This window comes from Ranitomeya imitator, chromosome 2 (assembly GCF_032444005.1).
Source record: "Ranitomeya imitator isolate aRanImi1 chromosome 2, aRanImi1.pri, whole genome shotgun sequence".
Classification (NCBI taxonomy): Eukaryota; Metazoa; Chordata; class Amphibia; order Anura; family Dendrobatidae; genus Ranitomeya; species Ranitomeya imitator.
The window spans coordinates 443221839-443234254 of record NC_091283.1 but is presented as its reverse complement, the minus strand read 5'-3'; the positions used below and the strand labels follow the sequence as shown (position 1 = coordinate 443234254).

Here is a 12416-nt window from a genome sequence, read left to right as displayed (position 1 = left end):
TTTTACCTGTTGAACGGGGTCACCAGAGGAGCAGGGTTTCAAAGCTAGAAACAGTTTACAATTATTTTTGAAATTCAAGAACCTAGATCTATCCCCAGAAAATAAGTCAGGAATAGGAATTCTAGGCTCTAACATAGGATTCTGAACCACAAAATCTTGAATGTTTTGTACCCTTGCAGTGAGATGATCCACACAAGAGGACAGACCTTGAATGTCCATATCTACACCTGTGTCCTGAACCACCCAAAGGTCTAGGGGAAAAGAAAGACAAAACACAGTGCAAAGAAAAAAAAATGGTCTCAGAAGTTCTCTTATCCCTCTATTGAGATGCATTAATACTTCGGGCCAGCTGTACTGTTATGACCTGGTGGTTAGGAGCACCCGGAATGACCTGATAGTTAAACCTCATACAGGACGAGCTCTGGGATGTGGGAGCTCTGCTGACCGCAAGCCCTAATCCTATCACACACACTAGAAATAGCCGTGGAGCGCTCCTGACCAGACCTAGGCGCCTCGTCACAGCCTAAGAACTATCTAGCCCTAGAGATAGAAAATAAAGCCTACCTTGCCTCAGAGAAATTCCCCAAAGGTAAAGGAAGCCCCCCACATATATTGACTGTGAGTAAAGATGAAAGTCACAAACGCAGAAATGAAACAGGTTTCAGCAAAGGGAGGCCAGACTTACTAAATAGAAAGAGGATAGGAAAGGTAACTTTGCGATCAGCACAAAAACCTACAAAAGACCACACAGAGTGTGCAAAAAGGACCTCCGCACCGACTCACGGTGCGGAGGGGCCACTCTGCATCCCAGAGCTTCCAGCTAGCAAGACAAAATCATGATAACCAGCTGGACAAGAAAACAGTGAACAAATAATGACTATCAGGAACTTAGCTTCTGCAGGAGAAGGCAGGTCACCAGAAAGATCCAGGAGTGAACTGAACCAATGCAAAAACATTGACAGCTGGCATGGAGTAACGATCTGAGAGGAGTTAAATAGAGCAGCCAGCCAAAGGATAAACCACGTCACCTGTGTAAGGAACCTCACTCATAGCCACCAGAGGGAGCCCATAGACAGAACTCGCCGAAGTACCATTCACGACCACAGGAGGGAGCTCGACAACAGAATTCACAACAGCCTACCTCCTGGAGACAAGTATTCAAGAATAACCCGGCACTCGAAAATTGTAAAAAGTAACAATTACAGTTTATTATTATCCAGACATAGAACCAGTTTGTTTGTTGAACGTTTTCGGACCCAGATGGACCTTCTTAAGAACAGTTCAATTTATCTGGAATGGAAGGATAATGCGCATGGCGCTTCCCCTCAGCGACCTAGCACGCCACCAGCGCTGCAACTTCACCATGTGCTGACCTCCGGATCTCTGTAGCGCGGCTGTGCACTAAACACCCCAGATGTACACATTGCAGTTAGTGTGGTGATAGCCATTACATTGTCAGTGAGATCCCCCTACTGGCCATACGCATTATCCTTCCATTCCAGATAAATTGAACTGTTCTGAAGAAGGTCCATCTGGGACCGAAAATGTTCAACAAACAAACTGGCTCTATGTCTGGATAATAATAAACTGTAATTGTTACTTTTTAAAATTTTTGAGTGCCGGGTTATTCTTGAATACTTGTGACTGAGGGTTGGATACCCTACTCGAGCACCAAAACTCATATCCTCACAGAGTGCGGTGTTTATCTACTTTTATACCTCCTGGAGAGTGTTGTTCACTTGGTTGGCTGTGAAGAAGTTTCTCTTCACCATGGAGATTATTCTGCGATCATCCACCACAGTTGTCTTCCGTGGGTGCCCAGGTCTTTTTGCATTGATAAGTTCACCAGTGCTTTCTTTCTTTCTCAGGATCTACCAAACTGTAGATTTTGCCACTCCTAATATTGTAGCAATTTCTTGGATGGGTTTTTTCTATTTTCGCAGCTTAAGGATGGCTTGTTTCACCTGCATGGAGAGCTCTTTTGACTGCATGTTTGCTTCACAGCAAAACCTTCCAAATGCAAGCATGACACCTCAAATCAACTCCAGGCCTTTTATCTGCTTAATTGAAAATGACATAACGAAGGGATTGCCCACACCTGTCCATGAAATAGCCATGGAGTCAATTGTCCAATTACTTTTGGTCCCTTTAAAAACAGGGTGGCACATGTTAAGGAGCTGAAACTCCTAAACCCTTCACCCAATTTTAATGTGGATACCCTCAAATGAAAGCTGAAAGTCTGAACTTCAACTGCATCTGAATTGTTTTGTTTAAAATTCATTGTGGTAATGTCTATAACCAAAATTAGAAAAATGTTGTCTCTGTCCAAATATATATGTACTTAACTGTATGTGCTAGTCTAGCAGGTGTGTAGTACCATCTGGATAAGAGTTTGAAGTGTGTTTCTTGAAGTGTCATTGAAATGTTCGGTGTGTATGTGTATGATAACGCATCCTCCCACTTTCAAGTTGGTGACGTGTATCATTTCTAAGCTCGAGAGGTCAAAATTACACACCGGTATGGGGACATACTGACACATGCCATCTCTTCACTGTCTGGGTCAAATATATACCACACAAAATGCTCCTTGGCCTTTTGTTAGTAGACTTAGGACTACAATAAGGGACTTTCCCCCTATTTTAATGATGGAAGATGAATAAGGTCATTACATGAGAAAATTGATAGTTTCCATAGTGTTATGATCTTAATCATGCTATGAAATATTTTCTTCTTTACTCACCACTGATCCGTATTTGTAGATACACATAATCTCTATCCCTATATTAAAAAAAAATATGTAAATGTAATTGTTACCACAGAAAGATCTCATTAGCCTTACGCTGACTATGACAGGCATAAATATAATCACAAGATGGCTGAATGGTGGAAAAGTCAGGAGTAACGGCACCTAAGGCAAAGAAAATAAGTCACAGTGCATAGATGTTTGTGTATGACTGAGCTTAAGCCTTTTTGGTTTCCTTCATTTGTATGTTATGGTTTCTGTCATAAAAACCAAGATGCAGTGCCGAATTTGTCACATGATGACACCTGCTGTGACTGATAAACCATATTGAGTTATACTGGGGTCTGGTGAGGAAAAATAAAGTGGTATGTAGCACTACTCTTTCTGTAAAAAATGATGGTAACAATTTTACTGTGTTGTAATGAAAAAAATGTAAAATCCATAACAACATCTCCATAGAAGGGACATATCACATATGGGATTAATTATAACTGAGGAAGTGAAAAAGATCTGAGACTTCAAACTCCATTGAAGTAGGACCTCCTGCCATGAACAGGTAATTACAACAGAGCATTTGCTGAGAACCAGCCATCAAGTCTAGGATTCATACAGAGGCAGTGATGTACACTTCCTGAAGCAAGAGCTTAGACTGTTCAAATGAATTATCTCAGACACTCTGTAGCCAGTGGTCAGTGATAAATATTGGGGTTTGCATCTATCAGATATTTATGGGTCATGTATTTTTGGCATTATGGCGAAGTGATGAACATAACGCATTCACTCACATCACCGTAAAGCTGGCCTAACACCTCTAACATAATATTGGAAGATGCATGATGCTATCCATGCCATGCTTCATCTCTTTAGAAAGGTAGAAACGTGATAAGAAACATGCCAACAATATCTCCCACCTTGGACCTCCAGTGCCGAAAATATCCTTAAAGTTGGGGATCTCATAATCTTCTAAAGACTTAGCACATCCCATGACCAGCCCCCATATGAGCTCACCAAGGGGAGGTATGTTCGTGCAATCTTGTTCTAATAAAATCAATGTTTGGGATTTTGTCATTTTTCAGTTCTGGAAGTCACAGTACTCCGTGGTTCTGTCCGTTGCTCTAAGGAGTTCCGCTAAGGAGTCCTTCCCTCCGCTAAGCTCTGAACCATTTCTGTGACACAGACTTAGTACTTTTATTTTGTTATCCCTTTTACTTTATGTGACTGTATGTACTGTATTGTTTTGTTCCCATTTTGTAACATCTGTCACGCTGGTGGGTATGGACCCATTGCATCATGGACCAGCATAACTAAGCGACTATCTTGTTCTTCATTAGGGCCCCTGATGTTGTTGCTAGACTTGAGCCGCAGGTAGTCACCAGGTACCACTCCAGAACAGACCCCGGAACTGCAACAACTGACCACAAGGAGACAGGTATGAAGGTATGGACTCCAAGTAGCTGGTAGGGCAAGAACAGGATCACTGCCAGAATTGATATTGGAGCTGGTTCAGGTGGAGTGGATTCATTACTGTAGGACAGGCACAGGGTTCAGACAGAACCGATTAGCAGGTTCAGACAAAATGGACTCAGGGTTTAGATACGGGTTAAGGCAGCATGGACTCAGAGTACAGGTTCGGGCAGGACAGACTCGGGGCTCAGGTACGGGTTCAGACAGGTTCAAGACTGACTAACGTTGCTCAGGCACCTCCCTGAGGTGAAGGTGCTTTAAATACTTAATGCCTCCCAGCTATTGGCTGGGGACACATCAGAAGTGCATGTGCTACCCATTTATTTAAGAACCGGGGAGCGCATACACGCCCTAAGCGAGATGACAGGAGACCTGCGTGGCCATGGAACACAGGAAGTGTGGGGAGAGCCAGAGCAGGGAAGGTGGCTGGGCAGTAGGGGCAGTGAGTATGTTGTCGTCCATGCCAATGGGCAGGGGAAGCAGCATGCAGGGACGCAGGTGTAACAACATCTTTGTATATTTTTTAGAAACACTGTCTACTTTTCTGGATTAAATATATAAAATTGAATAGCTCCGTTCCTCTTGCTCTATAAACTGCACCCCTGAAGCCATAATCTACCTGTAACAGGTGTCCATTCGGCCTGTATAAATGATTGGTGGTGGGATCTATTTTTTTGTGGGTAATTGAGAAGCTTGGCGTTGACCGTATCGGAGTATACATATATTCCATGTGTTGGAATCGGATGATATTTATATACCATACGTTCACTGTAAGCACCCTAATATCCGACCTAGTAGTGACAGCAGTCGCTGACTCGTCAATCAATCGTCAGACAATTGCGTAAATTGTCTTGGCTGTTCCCCTGATATACTGTAATTATTTACTTTGTAAAAATCATACCATGAGGATCGGCATCAACCAAAGTGAATATAGGGATCTGAAAAGTGTTCCACAACTTTCGTACGAAGAGCCTGGTGTTTAGATCCGGCACTCCTTTCCCCTAAGAAGAGAAAATAACATTGAACAGGTTTCTTACTGCCTTTGGAGGGCGATCATACTAACAGTGGTGCACTCTTACCGTAATAAGAATACAAGGGCCACACTTTCCACAAAAGTCGTCATCAAGAAGCCTTTGAAATGTTGCATCTTTTTCTATAATAAGGACGAAGCGAGCGGAGGTTCTCAAATCTTATATGTTAAAGAGTAAATATATGGATACAGTAATATTTTTTTCTCATGCACTGAAAGAGGTTGTCCACTACTTTATCATCAATGTCTGATTGGTTCGGTTGCGACACCCAACACCACAGCAGATCAGCTGTTCCAAGTTTTGGGGGCGGCGGGCAGAAATACTAAATTGTGACGCTGTCATGTCTTTTGATAATGGCGGCAGCAGGGTACTGTACAAATGCATCCTATTGATTTGAACAGGAGGCGGATGTGCAGTAAACTGCAGTGGCCACTATCAGAAGACTGAACAGCTCCGCAGTTGAGCATTTCTGGCTGGAGGCTGCCGACATAGAGAACAGCTGATCAACCGGGGTGCTGGGTGTACGACCCCGATCGGTCACACATCGATGATCTAGCCTTAGGATAGGTCATCTATGATAAAGTAGAGGACAACTTCTTTAATAGTTAATTTGCCAATTTCTGCATTATCTTGGTGAAAGATGCTAGTTGAAAACCTCTCAGATGGCCATTAGTGTGCTCATGGGGGAATGGAATACCACAAAACTTAAAACAAAGCCGCTAAGTCAATTATAGAGCATCAAAACATTAAAAAAAAGTTTTGCCATGTGATTAGTCACAAAGTCAGAAGTTTTGACTTGAGGGGAATTTGGGTCTTGAGACCCCCAAGGATCGCTGAAATGAGTCTATATATTGCTCAATTATAAGCTGTATGCTTCAGTCCCTTTGTTTTACTGATCATTGGGTCATTTAGAACCTGTCCCCTACTAGTCAAAACTTCTCACATGGCTATAAGATATAAAAAGTTTATATAAAAGCTACATTTTCGCTCTTCCATTGTTTTCCTCCCTTTGTGTCTCTGTAAATGTTAGGGTATGTGCTGCACACTTGCGGATTTTGCTGTGGATCCGCAGTAGATTGGCCGCTGCGGATTCACAGCAGTTTTCCATGAGTTTACAGCACCATGTAAACCTATAGAAAACAAAATCCGCAGTGCACATGCTGCGGAAAAACCCGCACAGAAACATAGCATTGTTTATTCCGCAGCATGTCAATTCTTTGTGCGGATTTCGCAGCGTTTTACACCTGCTCCATAATAGGAATCCGAAGGTGTAAAACCGCAGGTGGAATCCGCACAAAATCCGCAAAAAAAATTGCGGTAATTCCGCAGGAAATCCGCAGTGCGGTTTACCTGCAGATTTACCAAAATCTGTCTGGAAAAATCCGCAGAGTAATCCGCAGCGTGTGCACATACCCTTAGTCTTCACTGCAGGTTGGCTATGTTGAGACAACCAGAAAGATGGCAATGAACACTTATCTGTCCCTCTTAGGGCTCAAGCAGACATCTATGCAACACGGTCCAAGTGTAAGGAGGTGAAGCACAAAAAGAGTCTGGGGGCGGTTAGAGACTTAGAGACTGGAACAGGAAGAAAGCCGGGCAGAGAGCGAGAAAGGCACGTGCGCAAGGGACAGAGGAGCGTGAGCAGCGGTCAGAGCAGGGCGCAGCTGCGCACCGAGAGAGAGAGAGCTCCCGGTCAGAGGACAAATACAGGGATATTGCCCAGAAAGATTGCAGCTTGTGAGTACATGAAAGCGGACTCTGCTGTGACTGGAGAGGGGCGCTTTGAGACCCGTGCAGAGACATTGGCCCGTGCAGAGACTGTGATCCCCTGGTACCCACGGTATCAGTACAGAGACTGTGATCCCTGGTACCCACGGTGTCAGTGCAGATCCCTTGATTCCTGTTGAGAGACTTAATAGACTGACCATCGTTTTCCCGGGATAGGCTGTGCTGTAAAAGCTAAAGACTCAGAGCCTGTGCATATCACATTAACTCCCGAAACCCCAGGCAGCGGGCTCCTAGAGACCACTCAGCCCACGGACAACAGAGGGACGACAAGTGCCGCTGTTTCTCGGCGCCTACATTGGAGAAGATGACCCTTCAAGCAAGTCCTCATCAGACTGATAAGTGTTCTTTTTCTTAAGAAACCCTGCTTAATTCTGTTACACTGTTTGACTCCCATACTTTTGCACTGTTTATTGCTAGTTATATCCCACTGCTTCCTCCCTGTGAGGAGAACCTGATTCCTGTTATTAAACCCCTCAACTGTTGGTCTGTCTGTTCTGTGGTGACATACTCAGTACCTGCATTCTATTACACAAGCATAGACCGCTAGGCATGGACTGGCCTCGTGAATCCCATCCTGAGTGTAGCAGCTACATATATTTCTATGAGACTGCTACACTTTGGTCAGGACACCCACGGCCAGTCTGTGCATTGTGTTCCACATTCTGACAGTGTTTCACGGACATCTGCATCAGCCCTTATATAAAGAGAAGCTTCATCATTACTTCAGTCTATAGGAAACTGCTAGAATAGGTCTTGCTATTCGTGTTCAGTGTTTCATTTTCCCATTTGTAGCATAAAGGATACTTGTGACTCCTTCCACATTTGATGGCACCAGGACTCCCTATAATGCCAAGGAGGTGTGTTAGTTTTTCATAATAGAAGACAAATACTGGGAATATGAAGAGTTTTTATTCTAAAGTCCAACAACTCTGGCCTCATACCCCTCCCAGAGGATTAAAGAGGTTATCTTATGTTCATGTTCCCCCTAGCTTCCTGATAGCCAGGTTAGGGGGGTGGCAAAGTGCTCCTGATGACTGACAGTTCTGACTAGCGGTATGGTTGGGCATCTGGGATGCTACAAACTGGAGCAGCTCTGCCTCTGCAGCATGGGAGAAACATGGGCACTAAAGTTGGACAGATCCAGCGATCCAGCCAGCTTCAGTGTAGTGCTTGCAAGCTTTATTGGAAAGAGCTTGTAAGCATTACGCTCCTTGTCTAGCAGACCGTCCAACTCTGATAGACTGCAGAGTTTGCCAGTAACCTAGGCAATGAGAATTAAACTATAACATTAAAAATTGCTTTGTTCCTGAGAGCAAAAAATATTTTTTAATAAGAGGTAAATTGCAAAGTTTCATGCTTTAACAAGCACTTTATTATTTTACCGATTTAAGAAGTTGAGACAATCCCTCAAATGACTAACTTTGAAGCTCTTAGCGCTCTGCTACTGAAAGCAATGACTGTATGAAGTCCTTACAGAGGTGTTAAAGCTGCAGTCCACTTTGGTCCCGTCTTGCTCTATGTATAGCAGGTTGCCAGCCACACAGCCCTTCGATGTGGAAAGCTGTGATACAAATCAATACTGACATTTAATAACAACTTTTGATGTTTCTTAAAATCAATAATAAATTAATAGAAATGAAGTAGAGCGTATCTGAGAACATACAATGTGTAAGCTTCTTCTCGGGATCTTCAGCATGCAGGAGATATCGGTCACTATATTGTCCACAGTAGTCTGGCTGCCATAAAGCTGAACGTTTTCATAAAAAATGTCCCTGGCAGAAATAAATAAAAACTAAAATAAATGATCTAAGCATTAGGTGGTCCGGGGGTGACTGCAACCTTTGTTCCCTCCCCAATGCCAGTGATGAACAAACATACATCTATGCAAGTCGTGAACCTACCTCTTGGTGGCGTATGTGTCGGTGTGCACAAGTTTGTAGATCACAGACAAGATTTTCATGGTCAGGGCTGAGGTTAGAGAAATAATTCGATTATTGATACATGTGAATATAGTGCGTCTGGTGGCATTGCTAATTTATTGTATATGTAAAGGGGTGTTATGCAAAATAATCCACCCAAAAGAGTGGCGTAACTAGAGTCCTATGAGCCCCATTGCAAAATTTGGACCTGGGCCCTCATCTGCAGATGGGTCAGATATATAGGTCCTATAAGGGTATGTTCACACGTTCAGGATTTCCATCCTTTTTTTTTCAGGACTGTTTTTTTAAAAAACTGCAGCTCTTGGCAGAAAACGCAGGTCCTTTTTTTGGTCCTTTTTTGATGCGTTTTTTGATGCGTTTTTTGATCCTTTTTTTTTTATGCAGTTTTCTAACCCTAACCCTAACCCTAACCCTACCCCTAACCCTATTCTAACCTTAGTGAAAAAAAAAAAAATTCTTAATTTTTTTTATTGTCCCTACCAATGGGGGTGACAAAGTGGGGGGGGTGTCATTTACTATTTTTTTATTTTGATCACTGAGATAGGTTATATCTCAGTGATCAAAATGCACTTTGGAGCGAATCTGCCGGCCGGCAGATTCGGCGGGCGCACTGCGCATGCGCCCGCCATTTTGCAAGATGGCGGCGCCCAGGGAGAAGACGGCCGGACGGACACCGGGACGCCGGGTAAGTATAAGGGGGGGAGATTAGGGCACGGGGGGGGGGCATCGGAGCACTGGGGGGGGCATCGGAGTAAAAAACGCACTGTGTGAACATGGCCTAAAGATATATATATCCACGGCGGTCTGTTCTTTGGGTACCCAACAGTAACTGATGTTAGATACAATAATATCAGTTTAGCTTCATGTAAAGTATGACATTGGCATTTAAAAGTCTTCAATATGGCAGCTGTCACTTCTGATGGCCACTGACACCCTGTTTGACACAATTCCAGTGTGCCAACTGGTTGCCATGGCCTTCTGAATGACCCTATGTTTGTCATGTGAGCTATCCTATGGATTTCAGCCTTGGCTTCAAAGGAGAATGTCTATTTCACAATCTAATGGAATACTAATGAATAGTGATGAGCGAGCATGCATAGATAAGGTGTTATCTGAGCATGCTCGAGTACGAATAGTGTCTTTGGCGTGCTCAAATAATAAGTTTGAGTCCCAGTGGCTGCTGGCTGCATGTCTCACGGCTGTTCAACAGCCACAACACATGCAGGGACATGCAGCCACGGTGACTCGAACTTATTATTTGAGCACGCCGAAGACACTATTAGCACTCGAGCATGCTCGGATAACACCTTATCCAAGAGCGCTCGCTCATCACTACTAATGAATTGAAGTGTATTGCAGGTTCAAGTCCTCTAAGGGAACTAATTAAAAATGAAAAAATATATATTTTAAAGTATATAAACAATTTTAAATTACCCCTTTTCACCAAACGTAAAAAATAAAATAAATTTGGTAATTCTATATGTGTAATTGCTTGATGTAATAAAATCTAGAAATATTTATTCCATACTCTGAAATGGGAAGAAAATGATTAAAACACCAGAACTGCCCTTTTTCAGTAACAGCAATATCCTACAAAATGCAATAAAAAGCGATCAAAATGTCACGTATCCAAAAATGGTATCAATAAAAATGGCGACACAAACAAAAATATTTAATACATTTCCCAATTTTTTTTAGTACACAGCAAAATGTAAATAAAAATAAAATAAAAATTTGCTATTGCCAAGAAAAATTGAAATGCCAGAATTGCCCCTTTTTGGTTGCAGCAATTCCCCCCCCCCCCCCTCAAAAATAAAATATAAAGTTATCAAAAAGTTGTTTTGCACCCAAACTTATCAATAAAAATGTCAGAAATTGGTGACAAACCATACATTTTAAAATTTTGCAAACTTCAATTATTTTTTCAATCACTGAAATAAAGAATATAACTATGTAAGTTTTGGTTCCGCAAAATCATACTGAACTAGAAAATCATGTTAGGCTGGTTTCACATTTGCGGGGTTTTTTTGGCGTTTTTGCGGTACAAAAAGGAAAAAAAGGCTTGCGTTTTTCCCCCTATATTTAACATTAAAAACGCATGCGTTTTTTGCATGCGTTTTGACGCGTTTTTGCAACACATGCGTTTTTACTCTGCATGCGTTGTGTTGCAGAAATGCAACATGTAGTAATTTTTGCGGCGTTTTTTTGGCCGCAAAAAAACGCATGCGTTTTTTCGCGGCAAAAAAACCTATTGATGTCTATGTAAACGCATGCGTTTTTAAGCACATGCGTTTGTTTGCGTTAAAAACGCATGCGTTTTTATAAAAAACAAACAAACAGAAAACACTGATATGCCACCCCCCACCATAAAGGTGATAAAGGGATCCTAACCCCAACCCTAACCCTAAAGGGATCCTAACCCTATCCCTAACCCTAATCCTTTTAGGGTTAGGGTTAGGATCCCTTTAGGCTTAGGGTTAGGGGTAGGGTTAGGGTTAAGATCCCTTTAGGGTTAGGGTTAGGGGTAGGGTTAGGTTTAGGATCCCGTTAGGGTTATGATCCCTACTTGAAGAAAAGGATCACAGTTCCAGCTCCTTAAAACGATTAGTTTATTAAGTTCAAAATATAAAATCCAAATATCCAAAGTGAGTAAACTCCCAACGGTTGGTGCTAAGATAGCGAAGACTGACTGGCAACGCGTTTCGATCACATTGATCTTTATCCGAGGTGGCTCGGATAAAGATCAATGTGATCGAAACGCGTTGCCAGTCAGTCTTCGCTATCTTAGCACCAACCGTTGGGAGTTTACTCACTTTGGATATTTGGATTTTATATTTTGAACTTAATAAACTAATCGTTTTAAGGAGCTGGAACTGTGATCCTTTTCTTCAAGTATGAACATTTCGCCTGTCTGCAGCGGAGTTCCGTGCACCTGCGGTGATTACTGGTGAGCTGGTTACATACCCCTTCTCTATATGATCCCTACCCCTAACCCTACCCCTAACTATTTCTGTTTATAATGGGTTTTTTACTTTATTTTGATGATTGGCAGCTGTCACACATATCTCAGCATGCGTTTAAAAAATGCAAACGCATGAAAAAACGCATGTAAACGCGTCAAAACGCAGTTTTTTTCACCACATGCAAAAACGCATGCGTCAAAAAAACGCAGCGTTTGCACGCGTTTACATGCGTTTTTTCACCATGCGTTTTTTTTTTAAAACGCATGCGTTTTGAAACGCAAGTGTGAAACCAGCCTTACGGGTCATTTTTACTGTATAATGAACGCAATAAAAATAAAACCCTATAAACAATTGCCAAATAGTGTATTTTTCACTATTTCACTGCACTGGATTTTTTCCCCGCTCTCCAGTAAATTATATATGGTAAAATTATTATAGATGACATTCAAATCTACATCTTGGTCCTAAAAAAAAACAAGCCCTGATA

The 12416-nt window shown here is 42.3% G+C and overlaps 1 protein-coding gene across 1 annotated transcript in view; it reads right to left on the bottom strand.

The window, feature by feature from the left end:
• Window positions 1–12416, bottom strand: part of SPO11 (SPO11 initiator of meiotic double strand breaks) — an 89039-nt gene that overhangs the window by 61636 nt on the left and 14987 nt on the right. Inside the window, exons 5-11 of the mRNA XM_069754867.1 lie at window positions 8928–8994; window positions 8690–8798; window positions 8501–8587; window positions 7831–7867; window positions 5287–5396; window positions 5109–5208; window positions 2741–2778 (exon numbers count right to left, since the gene is read on the bottom strand). Of these exons, the coding sequence (XP_069610968.1) occupies window positions 2741–2778; window positions 5109–5208; window positions 5287–5396; window positions 7831–7867; window positions 8501–8587; window positions 8690–8798; window positions 8928–8994 (548 nt within the window). The remainder of the gene's footprint in view (window positions 1–2740; window positions 2779–5108; window positions 5209–5286; window positions 5397–7830; window positions 7868–8500; window positions 8588–8689; window positions 8799–8927; window positions 8995–12416) is intronic.